The sequence below is a fragment of the Aplysia californica genome, unplaced genomic scaffold (assembly GCF_000002075.1).
Source record: "Aplysia californica isolate F4 #8 unplaced genomic scaffold, AplCal3.0 scaffold00261, whole genome shotgun sequence".
Taxonomy (NCBI): Eukaryota; Metazoa; Mollusca; class Gastropoda; order Aplysiida; family Aplysiidae; genus Aplysia; species Aplysia californica.
In genome coordinates this window covers 191,334-213,213 of record NW_004797531.1, presented here as the reverse complement: position 1 = coordinate 213,213, position 21,880 = coordinate 191,334, and the positions used below count along the sequence as shown (strand labels likewise).

Sequence of the window (21,880 nt, the reverse complement as noted above, 5' to 3'; positions counted from 1 at the left end):
GGGGGGGGGAATAAAGCGAAAAAAATTGAAGTGTGTAGGAGTAGGGTGTAATAAACACTGCTCATGTGGCAAGCAAACATTTTGGCACAGTAATTTTAGCGACACATACAGAAAATCCAAGCACTTTACACTTATACACAATATTCATACGATATTACATTCAACCACACAAGCCCCCACCCCATTTCCCCGAACATTTCAGAGAGCAGACTGCAAATATGCTACACCTTGTGTACAAATAGGTTGCGTCTATTCGGACACGTGTCCATTTAAGCTCCCGTGTATATTCAGACACGGGTGTCTTTTACGAATGCGAGTACCGTGCAGTGTGGGTCTTTTTCCTTTTGAGAATGTCGTGCTTCTCTTTCTTTTTTGGACCAACGCACCTTTGCAGTTTGCATGAAATTGCATTCTATTATTTTATTTATAGAATGATGAAAAACAATCGAGGTTGTTTCGTTTCTTTGCATAAACCGACATGCAATACATGTTTTTATAGAGGGAAAATAGTCCTTTAGAAGGGTCGTGTCCGTGTCCGAATAGACACCGTGGTATGGTACAAATATGGTCATAATCGTCGGCCACCGGTTCAAATGCAATATACAATATAAGTCGTAAGTTCGTTTAACTGCAGTTTCCTAATCCGTGATATTGATTGCATGTGCTCAAGAAAAATTGTCAAAGTTCAAATTCTAAATATGTAACCCTATTCGTATGTCATGTTTTACTATCGTATCCATATGACGTGGGGAACTCTGTGCCACCACTTTCCAAAGAGGAAACTCGTTTTAATCTGATCCGTACGCTTTGCATAGCAATCTGTCAAAATTATTTTTTGAGAAATACTGGGCGTTTCAAAGAGATTTTTGTACTACAAGTATTCTAAAATGTGAAGAATACAAACCCGAGGGTACGAAATGACCCCACGGCGTACGGATAGGGTTTTTTAAAAAGCCAAGAAGGATAATATATCTTTTATAAATTAGGTGAAAAGAGTGAACCAAGTTTTTCTCTCCAGAAATGTTTTTGCCTTCTGGGCTTAGACCATTTGAACGGCTTGCCAACGATATATAGATCTAGATCTAAGTCTTATATCTAGACACGAAACCTTGTTGATCTGATACCCCAAGTTTGAGAGTGCCAAAACCCTATTCACTTATCCCATGTCTCCACATAAGTGCTGCATCAAACTGTGACTCCAGAGGTCTTAGAAACACTCCCTACCCCAAAATAAGAGACAAGAAAGTACCCCCCCCCCTCCACACATACACACACATCCACAAACAGTTACTCGCTTCCGCAAACACATGCACGCACGCACGCACGTAAACACACACACACACACACACACACACACACACACACACACACACACACACACACACACACACACACACACACACAGATACACAAACACTAACACATACAGAGGAACCTATACATCTCTGAAACGCGCGTTTTTAAGCAGTTGTTTGTACCACTATTAATGTACGTTCACCGTTCACTTTTGAGTCGACAGCTTTCATCAAATCATAACATACTGTATTAACATAATACAAGGGATAGCAAAAAAGGAGTTACGTGTAAAAAAAAATAAATGGTGAAATGGTACGAGTAATTTCAGAGGCGACACCTCCGTGTAAAACCACCATGTCCGAAAGGAGGGAGCCAAATTAATGGGACATTCGTGTAAAGTGTCTTTCTCAAGGACACAGCGTCGGACCGAGCTGGGGGTCGAACAGTTCCATCTAAATCATCGACATAACAGTTTCTATGACACAAAGAAACATCAGTGGGTCGAAAAGGAGGTGGAGATTGAGTGTGTGTGTGTGGGGGGGGGGGTGCACTCGCACGGTTCACAATTAGGAGCTCGTGCAAGCATAAAGAGGCCATGTGATACTCTCTCCTATCTTATAATATAACAAATAGCATTTGTGTTGAGAAAATTCCTGAACAACAGCACGCTCTATGCGCTTTACAATCTGAGTGTGTACATTATATATATATATATATATATATATATATATATATATATATATATTATACATACTCGGTACGTAACAGATTTTCATTTGGCTATGTCCAAAGACCTTTTCAACAGATCCTGGTGTGAAATAACGACGCTTTCAATGTCCGCCTGGCATGGGACTAAACCATCGTCACAAGGCATCAACCAAAACTCCCTAGAAAAAACCCCGCAAGAATCGCAGAAATATGCGACTGATCTAGTTCTAGTCAAACTGAAATACGAACAGAAGCTGACCAAACACAATCGCAAAGCTATGGGTTCGAACCCAGGTGCTATAAAAGGGAGGGGGTAGTAGAATTGGGTAAGGGACTAGACCTTACTTCTCTTAATTAATCCACACAGCTACAAACGTGTACTTAGAAACAGATAGAAAAGAAAGCAGCATGCCCCTACGACAAGAATGCTATTCACAATGGGATGGAACATGTACTGTAAAACCGCCTAAAACGATTGGCCCACCAAAAGAAGTTCCCGGGAAGTGGTGTTGAGTCACCCTTGAAGAGAGAAAGATGTAAAGATAATACTACACTCTTTAATTTAAAAAAAGAGAAAAAAAAGAGAAAAAATATGAAACGCATTATCTGAGACCCGTGTTTTTTGGGTCTCATAATAGGTAAACATAGCTTTTCTTTTGTATTCGGCAGTACTTGTTGTCATTTAAGTCTCAAATTATTGGAGAGTTCATTAAGGCGACAATTACAAAGTTATTGGCCTGTTAGTAAAAATAATGTAATCGTGTACTTTGCAGTTATGCGTTTCTTTTCTTTTCTTTATTTTTCGAAGAGTATATAAAGTAGCGAGGCCCATGATAGCGAACATCTTTCTTTGAGGACAGATTTATTGAGATCGTGTCTCTAGCTACTTTCATCCCAGCGTTGTGGCTACTGGTGCACTGAGAAGACGAGCAGACGCCATGATTTGTGAGCACTTTAAAAATCTCTGTCAAAATTGGTCGTTTTTAAGGACAAGCGGGCTAACCCGGAATTCGGGGTTTCCAGAAATCTTGACCTACACCAAAAATGGGCATTGCCCTACCTATAGGAGAAGTTTGGTTTCATTGGTGTGTATGTTTGTTTGGTTATAGAGAAAACACTCCTTGTTTTTTAAAGACACACAATAAGGATCCAAAAACTTTAACTTCGATTTTCTCAAAACAGCATTTATCGGGATAGCCTGCTTGTGCTTAAAAGCGACCAATTATCCTTAAAACTGAACGCCGTGAGGTAACATAGTAACAATAAGCTCATCACAAAGTCCCTGTGGCAATGGGCTCGAAATCGTTCTTAGATCTGATCAACCAATGTCCCATGAACTATCTTCTCCTTCTTTTTTTCTTTTTGTTTGTTTTCTTCTAAAAGGTCTGAAGCCAGATTAATAGCGAGTGAACTGACACGGACACACGCTCTTTGGGAACGGGACTGAAGCCAGGGTAGGGACAAATGGATCGGAGCGTCAACTGACATAAAATGGAAGTCCCCCGCTTCACAACTCAAGAGCGATACAGCCTGTGTGAAAAGCCTTTTATTATTGTTTGATGAAACGATCTAGAAACTCAACTATTTTAACTTGTTTTAGAACGTTGATTTAGTAACATAAAAACAAGCAAAGCAGAAAAACAACGTACCTTCCCCCAACCCCCAAAAACAAACCAACAAAAGGTGCAGGAAAATGTTTGTGGTACAAAATCTACCATAAATATGAAATCATGATACTGAAAAGAAACTCAAAAAACGAAAGTAAAATAACACCAAATACAAAACCAACAACATAACCCCCCAAAAAAACAAAAAAACAAACAACAACAACAACAACAAAAAACAACAACAGAAGGCAAGCTTTTCTGAAACGAATATTTTCTGCCTAAGGCTGAGCTTCTCATCTCGGACTCTCTCTCTCGGACTCTCTCTCTCTCTCTCTGTCTTCTGTGGGTTTAATGTATTGAGGAAGACGGTTCCGCTGTATGGTACAACACTGAATCGGTGATCGGGACCACTTTCCAACACGATACAACAAGGGACTAGAATCCATAACCATCCCTTAACCTCTACATTTACAAACACAAGGGGTACTAAGGAAGGAACATTCCCTAAAAATACTAATCAGTCTGCGATTAACTGATAGATCTCATAGTTGATAAATAAAAGTAAGGGCAATTCGAAACAATATAGTACTTTCAAACCGTTACTAATTTCACGGCCAACAAATAGTTGAAATTGATTTCCCTTGAAAATAGACTGAAACAATTATCATACAAAGGACGATAAATTAGGATGAATACAGGCTAAATCAAAGCAATTCTCCCTGTCCTCTCTCTTCGTTCGTAAAGAACAAAAACTTTCCATTTTCTGAACAACCGTTGGGGCCTAAACAGTATCGCATTTAGGCGTACGGTAAGCCGCCAAGTTATCACTTTATCACACGAGAACAAAAAATACTTTACACAGCGGACTATCCTAAACCCACCCAGATGAAATCAGGTTTAGCTCAGTTGAACAATAGGCCAAGTTGAATGTGCCCTTGGTTATGCTTATCTTTGATTTGATTTTAAGAGCGGGACAAATTTACTTTTGAAAAATATGCAATAAGTTGTTTCTAATTTCATTAAACAAGTATAATTATGAGAGGAAAAAAAAATTGGAATTCATATTATTATGTATTTTTAAAAACATTAATGAGTGATCAATTATAAAACATTTAAAAATTGAGCACGATCAGTTATACTACTTTTCATCTCCTTGGGTTAGGTAAACACATGATTTCCCCAGGAACCAGCAAGGGAAGCCAAAGTCCTTTTATGACATTTGACTCGATCACAAGGGCACAGGGATTGAGACAGTCCACAGAGCACGATATCAGAGCTACCACCATCATGCTCAACTTACAATGGCCTCTGCCAAGCTCTCCTCCTTCTCCTGATCCCGGTAAGGCAAAAGAAACAAAGTAATGGAAAGAGGCAAAGAAAAATGAACCAAAACATGAAACAAAACCAATATAGAACATGATAAATGAGCAGGGTCATTCTGACGGAGAAAAGAAAAACTCATTGGAAAAATCTAAGAAAATCATTAAATAACATCTGAAAAGAAAAATTATTACACTGATAAATAGAGGTTAATATAACAATGTAGCAGGTCGTCCAAAAAAAAAAAGCTTACAATTTTTCGAAAAGCCAAACTGCAAACAAAAATAATCTAAAAACATAAGAAGCCACCTGGCTTACACATGCATTTCTAAGGCACAGAAGAAATAGGGGAAAAGTATCTTGGATTCCCTAGTTCCATGTGTAAGCTGCTTCTTAGAAAAGACATTATTAATACGAATGTTTACAGGTGAAAAAAAAATCATTCCCCCCAATTTTTATTGGATTGTTTTACTTTACTGTGTGTGGACACTTATTTGAATATGCTTGCCTAATTACACATGCACTGGAGTATTCACTGAATCTGCAATTATAAATTATCAAAACTTGGAAGTAAAAGTTTTTATGCACAAATTTAAGTATGAGCATGCAGTGAACTTTGAACCTTTGTAAGCTAGTACAGTATGATGGTGTGGCCAACCAGTTTCGTAACATTTTTCGAAAAAATCCCCCCCCCCCCCTTCCCCCGAAATCACACACACACACTCACATAATATCACACACACTCACATCAAAGCCTATCCTTTCCACCACTGCTGAAAAATCCCACCTATCTCTATAAACAAGTCTTGGAGAATAAATATGGGGGGGGGGGGGGGGGAGATGAATAAAAGCTTTCCAAATGTTCTTATGCTTATACTCTTTTCTCAGAATACAAACATACAATTTTTACAGATATTCTTGTACACAAGCTTCTAGTCAATGGAGGAAATAATCAACATTTCTGAAAAAAAAAAGTTTCTCAAGTCTTGTAACAAAACACCTTAATGTTTCTTGTTGGCTATGATCTTAAGCCTCAACACCATTCCTCCAATATCAAATAATGATAGATAATTATATACATCTGCATGCAATTATCAGGAAATGAGACTTCTTAACCATTTCACATTAAGCTAACTTTTAAAGTTATCTCAGATTTAAAACATGTGAGAGGATGGCTAGGAACCTGTGCCCAAGAAATGATTATGATCAGTAAAAGCTCAATACGAAACATGTGATAATTGAAATTGAAATCACAGCAACTTAGCATATTTGAGTACAAATGACATAAACATATGCCAGAAAGCTCAAAAACTAAAACCACATACATAAACAAAACAGAAAAAAACAGTAAATGATATTTAGGGAAGTAAAAAGACTAAAATACAACATTGTCACCAACTGTAAAATCATTGTTATATCTTTATTAAAGAAAGAAGCAACAGTATTTTAGTGTTTGATCACAGCAGTCATAGAGGTAAGATGCCAAGTTATTCTAATGACTCATGCACCTCAAAAGCCCACAGCAAATTTCTGAGCAAATATACCGTAGTGTAGCTTGACTGTTTAAAAAGGATAGAAAAGGGGTGAAAAATATAAAAAAACTGTAGAGCTAAAATATAAAGCCATCACTAGTGCATGACCCAGTACAAAGGAAAAGACTTACATCAACTGCATCAAAATCCTCTGTCAGAATCTCAAGTTGCTGAGCATGTTTCTCAAGATTCGATTGATAGGCGATTGGGTTGAACAGTGCATCAGCATACTCTGGGAAAGAAATTTTGGTTTGAGAAAAACTGAGGCACACTGACAGAAAAATGGTCACTTATCGTCTGACATAACAAATGTGACCTCCACCTTCATGTCAACACAATTGTCATTTCACAATTCCACAGACAAAATCAGGTGTTTAAAGTTTCTCTACTAAACTCAAGGAAACACTGAACATCTTAGGAACAGAAATTTGAAGATCAGAAAGCAAGACTGCCTATAGTCTCATTAATGGTATCACGGAACTGGAAATAATTAAGACAAAAATCTGACACAGCAGAGCAACAAGTGAGAGGGAGGCATTCTCCAACCGGTCATATCTGCAACAGAACCCAACCCCCCCTCCCCCCTAACACACACACACATACACACACGCACGCACACACACAGAGTCCTTAAGTGATTTGGCATTTGCAATTCAAGGTAACTGGTGTTACAAGGAAGACTAATCTTTAACTATTGCCAAAGGACGTGACCTGCAGAATAACATGATCCTCCCCTTCTCTCTCTTTTGGTACTTCAACACCTCCCTCTCTATCATCAGTGTAATTTCTCCACAAGACCCAATATACATCATTTAAATGGTAGAGTGCTAAACTCCCTCACAGACAATGAGCCGAGAGTAAGTATTACAGACCGGCACCTGCAGTGTAGCGATTAAGCACTTCGCTGTTGCATGCAGAGACTCCAATTCGTTTCCCAATAGAGGCATTTTATTCAAGTATCTCTGTCTTTGTATTGGGATGCATACCTCTTAAATTTTTGTTTTAGTAGAGGTTTTACTGCGCTCGCAACTGCATAAGGTCATATGACCGTCAAGGGGTGGATGTCAACAGAGAAGTCCTTACAGGGAATCAGACTTACTCTGCTCACCTCTCTAGCTTCAACAGCACAAAGTCTGCTTCGACTATCAAGGCACCCCGGAAATAGCGGGTCACAAGAGTTTGACAAACATACAAAAGATGTAGAGGAAAATGACGATAGTAAGGATTAGGAATGAAAAAGCAGCAAGTCTCTGTTGTAGTTCAGGCACAGTTATGAGCATGACATTGTTGGATCCGCCCATTTACAATTCTACTGAGCATTAGAATGAGAAATGTCCCTCCTTTGGGAATGGTCTAAAGACACTTCAGTCAGTGGCACCGCCCTGGGGGTGCCTCTTAAATGATCTAAATGGTGTCGATAGAGGTGTAAAAACATCTACATTAAATATTACAGAAATTTTTTTTTCAAAAATGGATCCCATTTTCAGGTTGTACCCTAAAAGTCCACTTGTTCCTCAGGTTTGAACCCATGGCACCAACAACTGCAAGCACCCTACTTAATAAGAATAATAAGCAAAATACAATACGACCATTACCTGCAAGGTCATCGGGTACGTAATCCTTCACCACGATGTGCACAAACAAGGTTGGCATGAGAAGCGGCTGGTTGCATTCATTGCGGAGCGGGATGTGCCGATAGCCGGGGCGAAGTCCCTCCACGGGCAGCACCCGGTGGCCAATCAGTAGCTTCCCTTGCTCCTCATACACGGCAATCCTCACGATGGCAAGGTTGGGCAAAACCACCTGGGCGAGAGTCAGTACAGTACAGTGGTAGGGTACAGATTGAGGAAGGGAGGGAGAGGGGAGGGAGGGAGAGGGGAGGGAGAAAAGGATTGAAGGAGAAAGATGGGGGTTGGAGGGAGGTAGAAAGGAGGGCAAAGAGACAAAGAGTGGAAGGGAGAGATAAAGAGAAGCAGAGAGAGAGAGAGAGAGAGAGAGAGAGAGAGAGAGAGAGAGAGAGAGAGAAGAGAGAGAGAGAGACAGAGACAGAGACAGAGAGAGACAGACAGACAGAGAGACAGACAGAGAGACAGACAGACAGACAGACAGACAGACAGACAGACAGAGAGACAGACAGAGAGAGAGAGAGAGACAGAGAGAGAGAAGAAAGAGAAGGAGACAGAAAAGAAGAGGAATGGAACAAAAGAAAAGGTGAACAGACACAGGGAGAGAAATGGTGACTGTGGCAGGCAGACAGAGAAGAATATGGATACCTTTTTGAAAACAAAGGGGTCCTCATCATAAACTGGATTGATCCCATTGTTGGGAACAGTCTTAGTGCGGAACTTCTTGCGCACTGTGTCTGTGGGCAGGCCATACATGTCCACCTCCACATATGTTCCCACCTTCTTGTCGGATAGAAACTGGCCCGAAACGATCTGTGAGAGAGAAAAAAAGCTAACTTATAAAACTCATTTTACTTTTATGGCACCATCACAACATTCTAAGAAAGTTTTTAAATTGTTGTCCCCCCGCCCCCAATGTAAGTGGGTTTTTTCCAGCCCCACGAACTTATTTAGATCATTCAGGAGGTGGGCTTTGATCATGTCTGTGATACATATACAATGTCCCAACCGAAAGACCCAGATAGAAATTCTCCCGACCCAGAAATCAAACTTGGGCCTTCTGTGCGCTAACAGCTACACCACAGACGTTTGTAAGCAGAGATATATATATATATATAAATATATGTCGTCGCTGTAGCAAGCAACCCATTTACGTCCAAATTTTGAGAAATTTCAATATCTACACCCTCCCAAAACTCTATCAGAGATGCATCTTATACATCACCAAATTGCAGTTTAATACTATGGTCAAGGCTTACAATGTCCTTGCTTTTCATGATTCCTGACAAGAACAACACAACAAAAATTTGTTTTTGGTCTCTGATGTAAAAAGTACCCAAACGGACTTAAGTGGATTGCTTGTGACACCGATGATACCATAAATACTTCTCATAATTGACTGATTGATTAGTAAATGCTTTGTGCACACGTCAATTCGGTCTGTGAGCATGCAGCAGGGTGTGGGAGTGAGGATAAAATTGTAATGCCTTGGCCTTAAGTCAAGTTGACTGTTTAGTTTTAGTTTAAGTAGAGGTTTTACGGCGCTTGCAACTGCATAAGGTCATATGAGCGCCAAAGGGTGGATGTCAACAGAGAAGTCCTTACAGGGAATCAAACTTACTCTGCTCACCTCTCTAGCTTCAACAGCACAAAGTCTGCTTCGACTATCAAGGCACCCCGGAAATGGCTGGTCACAAGAGTGTGACAAACATACAAAAGAAGTAGAGGAAATGACAATAGTAAGGATTAGGAAAGAAAAAGCATCAGTTCCCTGTTGTAGTTCAGGCATGGTTATGGGCACGGCATTGTTGGATCAGCCCATTTACAATTCTACTGTGCATTAGAACGAGAAAGTCAGCATGACTACTGGCTAAATGCTGCATTATTGATTACTTTTTTTTTGTGCATTTTCCTGCACTATAACTGTATCCACTTATACCACATCTTTATTCTTTTCTTAAAATTTGATGGGTTGAAACCTTAGTCGTTGTGCTGAAAATGCTAACATTAATTTATATATATATTTTAAACTACACTTGCAGTGACAATAGTGGGGAATAGGCTATCAATTTTCATATAGTGCACACTTTAACTTAGAACAGGCAGAAACCACTCACAGGCTGCAAGCTAAGCTCAAGACTCACATAATGAAAGCATTTTTAACAACAAGCTATCTATGACCTCTGAAATTCTGGGATGTTGGGATTTTGATCAAAGTAGGACTAGGCAGGAGGTTCAATTATTGCTAGAGGTGAGCGTCCTAGTTAATAAAACGCCAATTTAATTTAGCATACAGGATCCACTCAAGAGAAAGCAAACTATGAATGAGCAAGTGTGCTGCCATTAACATGAATCAGTCTAAAAAGAGTCCATAAATACTCAAGGGGTTGAAAACAGATTCTTTGAAACTCCAAAAACAATTTATTTCCATCTGGCCAACTGTGACATAAGTAACTCCCATCTGGCTCACAGTAAAATAAGTAATTCCAGTCTGACCCATTGCAACATAAATTACTCCAATCTGACCCATTGCAACATAAATTACTCCAATCTGACCCATTGCAACATAAATTACTCCAATCTGACCCACTCAAATATAAATTACTCCAACTGGCCCACTCGAATATAAATAACTCCAATCTGGTCCACTCGAATATAAATAACTCCAATCTGACCCACTGTAACATAAACAACTCCAATCTGTCCCACTGGAATATAAATAACTCCAATTCGACCCATACTTTTATCTGGCTTCTATAACATAAGTAACTTCAATCTGATCCACTGTAATTATAAACATGAATATCTTCAGTCCGGACACGATAACCTTCCCCCAATCTGGCTACTGCAACATAAATAGCTCCAATCTGACCCACTGTGAAAACTCCTATCGCCCTCCTCATTCTGGGTGCACTCCAGAACAATTTTTTTTCATACCTTGACGGACACAGTTCCAGCTATGATCCCATCGACTGTTGACTCGGCAAATGGGTCAAAATGTCGATCAGGTCGCCGCATGAAATCGGGCTTGATGATGTACCCCGAACGGCCGTTGTACTCAAAGAGTCCCATGTTAATCTGCATGGCAAGGTCTGGGAACAAGACAACTCAGAATTGTTACTTGTTACCTGTGTCGCCATTCAGAGATAAAAGACAAGACCGTTTTTAAATGTCCTTTACATACATTTGTCTTACAATGGTCTGTGCAATGACATACAACTCAATGTAATCACAAAATTTACTAAAATAAGTCTCCACTAAAAGTAAAACCCCTTAAGACCATCCATTCCACAGCACACTCAGCTGTCCCCGCAGTTTTATGAACAAAAAATTCTGAAATTATGCAAACTGAGCCCAAAAAAGTGAAATTATGTGATTCTGTTAATTTTAACAAAGAATGATAAACGAAAATAATCAGAAATTATGCCAAAAAATGATCAAATTTTGCTTAACTATGCGGGGTGCATAAAACCACGGGGACAGACTCAGCAAATAACAAAGAAAAAAAATAGAGGTAGAGAGGGAGGGGGGGAGAGAGAGAGAGAGAGAGAGAGAGAGAGAGAGAGAGAGAGAGAGAGAGAGAGAGAGAGAGAGAGAGAGAGAGAGAGAGAGAGAGAGAGAGAGAGAGAGAGAGAGAGAGAGAGAGAGAGAGAGAGAGAGAGAGAGAGAGAGAGAGAGAGAGAGAGGGGGGGGAACATGACTAGCTCTTTGCTCTCAAGCATAGACTACTACTCCCAGACCCACACACTGTCATGACTAGCTCTTTGCTCTCTTTAAAAACTTCCCTCCTAAGCCTGTGCACCGTAAGCCTTGTCATAATATCCAGTTGAAGAACAAAACATCCCTATAGCTAAGTGCACCCAGCACCTCCCCCCCCCCCCTCCCTTCATTTTGTTTTGTTTTAGTAGAGGCTTTACAGCGCTCGCAACTGCATGAGGTCATATGAGTACCAAGGGGTGGATGTCAACAGAGAAGCCCTTACAGGGAACCAGACTTACTCTGCTCACCTCTCTAGCTTCAACAGCACTAACTCTGCTTCGACTATCAAGGCACCCCGGAAATAGCAGGTCACAAGAGTGTGACAAACATACAAAACAAGTAGAAGAAAGAATAACGATAGTAAGGATTAGGAAAGAAAAAGCAGCAGTTTCCTGTTGCAGGTCAGGTACAGTTATGAGCATGACATTGATGAATCAGCCCATTTACAATTACAATACTATACTACTGCATAAGAACTCGAGATGTTAATGTCTCCCCTTTGGGAATGGTCTAAAGACATTTCAGTCAGTAGCACTGCTCCCGGGGGTATGCCCTTCATTTGGCTCAAACTGAGTCACAAAGTGCACTCCATAGTGAACCGGAAATACGCCAGTGCACAGTCTAGGATATTGTATAACAAGTATATTGGATCATGTTGCTGCTTCATCACATAAACAAACAGCAAAACAGCTCAACAAATACAGACAAGAAACAATGAAAGGTAAAAGTAAACTCTCCCCCCCCCCCAACCCCCACCAAACATCCAAGTATTTACATAACCTAATATGCATATCAGTGGTCTCCACTTTCCATGGGCCAACATTAATGTCCCTAAAACATAACAAGAAAATGACTTGTAACTTATTTCTAAAAATGGAAGGTTGAAAATATCTTTAGGCAATTAAAACCTTCAAACAAAACCCTTGAACTCCATAACCCCAATGTACAGTTAAATTTGCTCTAACGGCCACCTGTACAAGACAATACCTGTACAAACAGCCTCTTCCCATTTCACCCCTTGCGTTTAAGTTATTAACTTTTTTTAAACATTATAATGACACTGTGAAAGATGCCCACCTGTCTAAGAGGGCTACTCTTCTCCTCCGCAATGGGTGACCCCAAAAGACATTTTCAACCGTATACCATCTACTCACCGAGTGTCTGAAAGTTCAAGGCCACCAGCTGACAGCCAGCGTTCCAGAAGACCTGTGGGATAAAGTTGCTGGAGTCGACGCGCGTGCCTCTAGGATAAATTCTGCTCATCTGGCGCTTGTTGTAGCTGGGGTCGCAGTTAAGGAAGGTCTAGTTTTCTGTTTGTTTTTGTTTTAGTAAGAATTTTATGGCATTTGCAACACAATTAAGCTGTATGTGTACTACAGATTAGAGGAGTTACAAGAGAGTAACAAACACAAAAATGAAGGAGAGAAAGTGAAGACAGATGTTTGATAGGAAAGAAGGGGCAAAAACCAAAGCACCCACCAACCACCCACAAGGAAGGTCTTTATTTATTATTATTATTATAGTAGAGGGTTTTACGGCACTCGCAAATGCATAAGGTCATATGAACGCCAAGGGGTGGGTGTCAACAGAGAAGTCTTTACAGGGAATCAGACTTACTCTGCTCACTTCTCTAGCTTCAACAGCACAAGGTCTGCTTCAACTATCAAGGCACCCCGGAAATAGCAGGTCACAAGAGTGTGACAAACATACAAAAGAAGTAGAGGAAAATGACAATAGTAAGGATTAGGAAAGAAAAAGCAGCAGTTCCCTGTCGTATATCAGGCACAGTTATGAGCGTGACATGAATCAGCCCATTTACAATTCTACTGTGCTTGAACGAGAAATGTCCCCCCTTTGGGAATGACCTAAAGAATAAGTATACTTCAGTTCCCAATTCTTTAAATAAGTTAAAATTGTCTTTGGCACATTACATTAAGGGTCACCCCCATGTTAGTCCCCCACAGAGTGAAGATCTCTGATGTACTTAAAAGGTCAGGTCAGTGAATGGAGGGTGAAGGAGACCTCAACAGAAAACTTTTTCATCCCCATAATTTCTCTCTAAAACCAAATAAGTAAGAGAGAGAGAGAGAGAGAGAGAGAGAGAGAGAGGGAGAGAGAGAGAGGGAGAGAGAGAGAAAGAGAAAGGTTCATCCAAGAAACAGAAAAAGATAGAGTCACCAGGAGTCACACAAAAATAATGCAGCAGAGGGCAGAAAAGAGGCCTGCCTTGCACATATACCAACTGACAACCTCGAGCATGCAATACGCTTGAAATACAGGGTGATCCAAAAAAAAACTGTACAACTTTTTTTCTGAATATCTTGCACAAAATTTGTACTAGAATGTTGTAATTTGGAACAGATAATATTCCCTCAAAAGGAATTTGCTCGACATAAAAATTCACAAAGAAGAAACTTATTTTCGAAAACGGCTTTTATAAAAACTACCTACAAATGCAAAATGTACAAATTTAAAAAATCTTGTAAAGAAAGTCATGGAATGATTGGGGTTTTTTTTTTCCTTTTCTTTTCTTTTAAAAATCTAATCTTTCCATACTTGTTACCTTTGAACAACATTTCTTTTCTCCTACAGAGTTTTAAAAGATATCTTTAAAATTCTGAAATTTTGAGAACAAATGGTCTATATGTCCTCCTTTACATTTTAACGCGTCGTTCGTAATGTTCAGTGGAGGCCAAACACAAGGATCCGCCAAACCGTGAGTACTCAAAGCCACTTAATACACTGTACACCTTACAGTATGGAGTTTGTTTCTAAAGGCAATTGGGGTGGGGGGGGGGGGGGGGAGGCTGCCGACATAGCATTTGTGGAGTTGAGATAACCCGAAAGAATATGGGCTTTATCAAGGAACCAAATGTCAAAGAGGAAGTCCACACTTTTCAAAACAATCGAGGAATCGTGAACGCATTGCTATCCTCTGATAACTTCGTGAACGGGAAAATGGTACAGTAGTAGATGAATATCTGCCTTGAGAATGTGGACCGTTGAAAAGTAGGAAAATCATAGCTGCAAACATCGTCTATGGACAGACGTGTCATGGGGCTCATCTACTGAATTCTGCACCCTGGTGACGTTTAAAGGGGTGCGAACGGTGTGTGTTTGACCTGAAATGGTTGTCCGCGAATTTTTAGTTCTGATTCTGTACTGGTCGTAACTGATGGACCATTTTCACCCTTGACATCAAAGAAGGCCTTAAGGGCACTTTAACATTATTTCCGTTCCTTGTGCGAAACTTACGAAATGAGTTGGTGGTGAAGAAATGTTCAATACAAAAAGCTCTCTGCTCTCTACTAATCTTAACCATGATCTCAGCAGGCAAAGGAAACTTGAGAAAAACTATCTGCAAACTTCTGTTGGCCTGTTAGACAACTGTAGTTTGCAATATAGTGCAATCGTTGGGATATTTAGTGGTATGCCTAATGCGAGCTAGTGCGTCATTCTACAAAAATGGGGACATAGCTGAAAACAGGTTGTTTTATTTACAGCTTTGTTTAGCAAAACTGTTCTGTGGATTGATCTAAAATGAATATCAGACAAATTCCTTTTGGCTTCCAAATGTTGTATACAAGTTTGAAACGCAAAACTTCAGTGTGAAGGAAAATATTTTCAAAAGAAGTTGTACAGTTGGGTTTTTTCTTTGATTACCCTGTATATTGTGTGGCCTAGTTAACCATACGTTTTTTGTTTGTTTTTTTGTTGTTTTTTTTATAGTAGAGGGTTTTATGGCGCTCGCAACTGCAAAAGGTCATATGAGCGCCAAGGGGTGGGTGTCAACAGAGAAGTCTTTACAGGGAATCAGACTTAGACTGCTCACCTCTCTAGCTTCAACAGCACAAGGTCTGCTTCGACTATCAAGGCACCCCAAAATAGCAGATCACAAGGGAGTGACAAACATACAAAAGAAGTAGAGAAAAATGACAATAGTAAGAATCAGGAAACAAAAAGCAGCAGTTCCCTGTTGTAGATCAGGCACAGTTATGAGTGTGACATGAGTCAGCCCATTTACAATTCTACTACGCTTGAACGAGATATGTCCCTGCTTTGGGAATGGCCTAAAGACACTTCAGTCAGTGGCACTGCCCCGATCAAAGCATATAGGATAGAGAACAATACAGCATAAATATAAGCAGCAGTAGTGACGGAACAGAGACTCTGTTTTTGCTTTAGTTAAAGTTTTAGGTATTTGCAACACAACAAGGTCCTATCAGTGTATAAGAGCTAAATATTAGAGATGCTACAAGAGAGTAACAAACACGAAAAAAGAGGAGAAAAAAGGTCAATAAATTTTTTATAGGAAAGAAGGAGCAGACCACACCAGAACACGCACCAACCACAAACAGGAGTACTTCTTTCTAAAGATAGATTAAACAAGTTAGCAGGCAAGACGTGGTTGTAATTCATTTTAACTATTGAACATTGTAATGGTTTTCTGATAGATATGCACATACAATCTGAACTCACAACAAAGCATATTTAGCTAACTGGACTGTTTTTCACAGTTTTTGGAAGTAAACTTTATGATTAAGGAATAGATCTATATCATTATTCAGAGAAACATAAAAACTGTATGAAATGCTCATATTTTCCACAGTTTATCAACCAGTCTGCGTGTATACAGACATATCAGCAGTGTGTGCCTTGAAAAAGATACTTGACAAATTCCACCGGGAATTCTTTGAGCAGGGATGTGCCTTGTGTCTCCACAAAAGAAGTGATTTCATAGCTTCGTCTGCGCTCTGAAAGAAACACAGGTAAAGAGGTCAATATCACATTTCAGAACTTATGTTTTTTTAAAAGCTTTCAAATTTCTGCTAACTCCACATTCTAGATTCTAATAATCAAGCAATAAAATAAAGTACTATAACTTATAAAATCATTTATTGAACCAAGAAAGACCTTCCTGGAAGGGGTTAAAAAGGTCCTGGAACAACATTACATATCTATCACAGACGCTACACACCTAGCAGGACTGAAACCTGCACCTCTCCTCGACATCCTAAGGATACCAGAGGACGGAAAAAGTAAAAGTAAGTAAAGTACAACATTTTGATGAAAGATCAAGACTGAACTACAGCAATATGCATGCACACATGTACGCACACACACATGCACACACACCTGCAGCATTATAAATTCCCCCTACAGACAAAGTGTTGTACCGCAAAACAGATATTCTAAACTTTTAAAAAATAATTATCACCCTCATCTTCATTGTTGCTGCCATAATCATCACTATTGTTGCTGCCAGCATCATTATTACTGCATCTTTTCCATCTTTCCCAGTTACAATCCCCTGGCTACCCTTCTGAATGAGCACAACAGAAAAATGCACGGGCTGTCCTTACTTTCAGAGGCGTCAAAGGAATGGAAATGGACAGGCTGAATGTAGTTGACCAGAAGCGACATCTCCATGGCAGCAGAGGCTTCTTTTCCCGCAGTACCCTGAGGGAAAATGGGGAGAGGTTACAAATCTCATTGATCATAATCTGTTCTTGTACTCTTCTCGGTTGCCTACGTTTGTTTTAGTAAAGAGAAGGACATCGACACAATAAAGGGCCATTTGGTGCTGGCAAAAAGTAAGACAGACAGACAGAAACAACAGAGGGAAGGAAAAGGAGTAAGACCTACCAGTGGCCCCCTCCAACCACCCACATACTCTTCTCAAAGATGAAAAACAGAGCATCAACAAAGAAAATATTTTCTTACTCTAAGAACAACTCAATGCCTGCTCATTGAAGCTGAAGATGACTTGAAATTTTATTCATACCAGCTTGACAATAGCTGTTTCCAAAAGAAGCACCTTCCTGTAATAGAACTGATATAGAGGGGCAAAAAGCCTCATCATTGACTAAAAATTTCTTTAGCTATCAGTACAGACTCAGAACTTCTTTTGTGATCAGCAGAGTTTCAAAAACTTTTCCTCAAATCAGTGGAGTTCAATACAAATGATCTATAGCCCTGATTCCACAGCAAAGGCCAATGGTGTTTAAAAACTGTTAAGCAGAGGAATTTGACAATTTAACATGTTATTCAGCTTAGATTGTAGCCATCGATGGAAGTGCACCATCTAAAACAAGAAACACAGAAGGAGGACATATGTGAGGCAGAATAGTGAAATCAGACGCTCGTCAAAATAATGAAATTGATACCTGGTATTTTTTTAAATGAATTTTGTTTTTTGCCTCAATACTTTTTTAATCCACTGAAGAACACATTTCTGTGTGGATTTGACTGAAAAGCACTGATTATTGGCATGACACATATAACAGTTCCTGACCATACTCTATAAGGACATCAATCAATGAAGAGGAAGATACAGGGGAAAAGACATAGGACTGAGCCAAAGTGACATTCAGTCACAAGCTTACTTTAGCACAAATGTTTCTCAGAATTCTACTTTTGTCAAAGCCCATTTCTGTGTCTTCTTAGTTTTAATCAGAGTTCTACGTCACTTGAAACACAATATGGTCATACAAGTGCCAAAGATTATAGTCACAAACACAAAAAAGGAAGAATGATCAGGACTTTAGTTGTTAGGAAAAAATGGAGCAAATCACACCAGAACACCCACCAATCCCCTATTTTCTGTGTCTCCAGAACACCCACCAATCCCCTATTTTCTGTGTCTCCAGAACACCCACCAATCCCCTATTTTCTGCGTCTCCAGAACACCCACCAATCCCCTATTTTCTGCGTCTCCAGTGTAAAGCAAAACAAGAGACATTATTTTTCCCTCCTGTAAGGAAGTTTGTTTGAGGTTCAAAGGCTTTTGCCCACCTCCCTTCTCCTTGCAGTTTATTACATAAACTGCTTTTACTTAAGTGTTGAAATTCATTAACCTACTGTATCTGACGAAAATCTGCTTGGTATGCAAGGAAAATAAAACAAAACTTACGGAGAGGAAATGAAAGAACAAACACACAGTATCTCAAGTGGCGCCACGGAGTCAAGCATATAACATTGATCATGTTGTGAATAAGACGAGGTCTAGTTAAAGGCATCACTTCTGATTTCTTTTGATGCTGTTTATAAAATACTGTTGTCTGACATTGCTAGCATCAAATCTAGAACTAGAGTTTAAGGTTACAATAATGATCTCACAAAATTCCACCCTTCAAAATTTTCCATTTCCGTTGCAATAAAAATGGTGCCAGGAAAAACAAAGCTGGGCTGGCAATACACAAAAAAAAGAAGCAAAAAAGAATTCCTGATGAGAATTACCTTTTCTCTCTTCATCCTCTGTCTCCTCTTTTTCTCTTCTTCTGTGAGGACTTTCTTCTGCTTCTTTTTCTTCTCCTTCTCCACAGCTGTCTCTGTGTTGTTCTCATCATCATCATCACTGTCTGTGCTGTCAGAATCACTGTCGAAAGCGTCATCACCATCTTTGGACACTTCTGTGGTGTCCGTGTTTTCACTGGAAAAGATTTAAGCTTGTTATAAAAAGCAGTATACACCCAGACCAATCAGATCACTTTTCCATTTATGCCTCTAACGTTTCTTTCGGGTCTTATCCTGGAGTGAGCCTTTGTTTGGAAAATGTTTTGTTCCTTTCTGTACTTTGCAAAACGTTTTTTTGTTGGGATTTTAGTCAACAAAAAGCAAGCCCCATCTCACCAGATGCCACTGATGACATTTCCAGAAAGATAGACATAAGTATTGGAGTCTAGCTCGTAAGGGCATGTATGAAAGTACCTGTATGTGAAATCAAGAAAATGAGTAAGCACGAAACTCAAAAGCCATAAGGCTGTATCTTTTACAACAGCCCAGTTGGGAGGAAAGTGACACATAGACAATAGAACTTTTTGCCTAACATATGACCCAAGAGGCGGACAAAGAATCCCAACAACAGAAACTACCAGCTTACCTGCAAATGGAAAGGTTTTTCTCCAGAGCAATTCGGCTTGGAGACTTTGGTTCAGATTCGGGAGTGGGCGATGCCGCTGGCTCCAGCGGGCTGGCAGGGGGAGGGGAGGCTCCGCTCTCTGTGGGTGACTCTGGCAGTGGCAGTGGCAGTGGGTCAGTAGTGGGAGGGGTGGTTGGTGGAGGGGCGGATGTGGCGGGTGTGGCAGGTGTGACAGGTGTGGCAGGTGTAGCAGGTGTGGCAGGTGTAGCAGGTGTGGCAGGTGTGGCAGGTGTGTGCAGTCTGTGTGCTAAGTGTGGCAGTGTGGCAGGTGTGGCAGGTGTAGCAGGTGTAGTAGGTGAGGCGGGTGTGGGCGTGGTCATCTCTACATCCTCCTCCACTTCGCTGAGTCGAGGCTTCACAGTGCCCTCTGCAGTGGTGTTTGCGTTCTTCTGTCTCAGCCGCTTTGACATGTTCTGAGCTGTATAGGGACCACAATGTCAGTCAAGACAGAACATTAGTTAAAAACTTTATAAATAACACCAAAGAAAATAGTGTCTCCCATTTGTACAGTTTTTCACATTTGTGCATAAAATAGAAATATCCCCAAACGACCACTTTCTTTATCCAAGACAAGAAACTAAATAACAGAAGCGCGAGCACATAGAATTTTCAATCTTGACAAAAATTAATAACGGCAAACAAGGCACTTAACTTCCCTCAGCAGAAGTAAAAAGAATTCTTATGAACCTCATTTTTATTCTCACTGAAGAACAATGAGAAAAAAAATTCCTGAAAATTACATTTAGGGTAAAAAAGAGATGACCTGTCAGCGTCCCTGCCAATATTCACCAAATTCAACCTTTGTTACTCTTGCTTCAAGGTTATAATCAAACTGATTCTGTTCCTGCTATAGTTCTATTAAGCGTTGTACAATCTATGTCACAAACCAACATTTTAACATGTCTAAACTTCAAACAAGCAGGATGAATGTTAGGGTCTAGATCTATCTTTTGCTTCACACACACTAAAAATATAATCAAAAGAAAAATGCAATGAAATTAAATATTAAGTCACCCCTTTACCTTTTAAAAATGATAACAAGACAAGAAATAATAGTTTCCCTGCATATTTTAAAACATTAAGGAATGATATGGCGTCTTGACACCAACAATATTGCTTCCAAATTTCTCGTTATTAGTAAATAAATTAAGACAACAGAATCACAAATCAAATGAGTCTGACAGAAGCACACATGTGTTTTGCTAATACATGTATATACGATAAACTTTGGGGAGATTATTTAACAAACACACCCGTTTCTCATAGAATTACTCGCAAAAGACCATGACAACATCAAATTAATTTTCATTGCTATCAATACATCAAACTGCAAATCACGTATCTCTTTCTATTAAAACAAACAAACATCTCGAATGAGCAAAGGAAAACAACCACAAACAAAACAGAAAAAAAAAGATTAAATAACCAAAAGCTCTATTTCAAACGTTAACCACAAACTTCCAACCCTCTATCTGCATAGACCCTGTCATAAAAGCTATGAAATCTTGCAAACAAAGAATTAATTTAAGCTTTGCACAACTTCCATCCCACAATACCAGTGTAAGCTTTAAACTCATTAACACTCCTTTACAAGGACGGCCAACCTTACAACCTTAACTATAGTTTTGTGTTTGTTCAACACTACTGTGGCCTTTGATAAGCAAATTAAATAATGATAATAATAATAATAAAATGACTAGCAAATCAACTACAAAGCATAATCTGTCTATAAAATACAGCCCTAAATATAGCAAGTATTCATTATTATTTTATTGTTATGCCTGAAATGTTTGATAAGCGTTCTACAAATATTCCTAAAACCGATAGTCTAGATTTTCCTTTCTTTTCATTTTCCCATTTCATCCTCTTACTTTTCCCTTCTGTAGCCTTTTGCATCTTATTACAATGTATTACTTTCATTTTGTAAGTTTGAAAAACATGTTGACAAATGTGGGTAGAAATATCTTCAAAGCTCTTCATTTATAGATTGTAACCAAAATGACCAAAAAAAAAACAACAACAGCACGCTCTGATGGTGAAGTTAAGCAAATGGAGGGGAGAAGCACAACTGTGGGTGTAAGTGTGTGTGTGTGTGCATGTGTGCGTAACTGT

General features: G+C 39.5%; 1 protein-coding gene across 1 annotated transcript in view; it reads right to left on the bottom strand.

Moving 5' to 3' along the window:
* Window positions 1-21,880, bottom strand: part of LOC101858947 (1-phosphatidylinositol 4,5-bisphosphate phosphodiesterase classes I and II) — a gene marked incomplete at its 5' end in the record, with an annotated part of 72,027 nt that overhangs the window by 22,056 nt on the left and 28,091 nt on the right. The window contains 9 exon segments of the mRNA XM_013083898.2: window positions 6,595-6,695; window positions 8,059-8,266; window positions 8,737-8,901; window positions 11,026-11,180; window positions 13,002-13,126; window positions 16,517-16,601; window positions 17,211-17,307; window positions 19,087-19,279; window positions 19,730-20,186. Coding sequence (XP_012939352.1) covers window positions 6,595-6,695; window positions 8,059-8,266; window positions 8,737-8,901; window positions 11,026-11,180; window positions 13,002-13,126; window positions 16,517-16,601; window positions 17,211-17,307; window positions 19,087-19,279; window positions 19,730-20,186 — 1,586 coding nt within the window.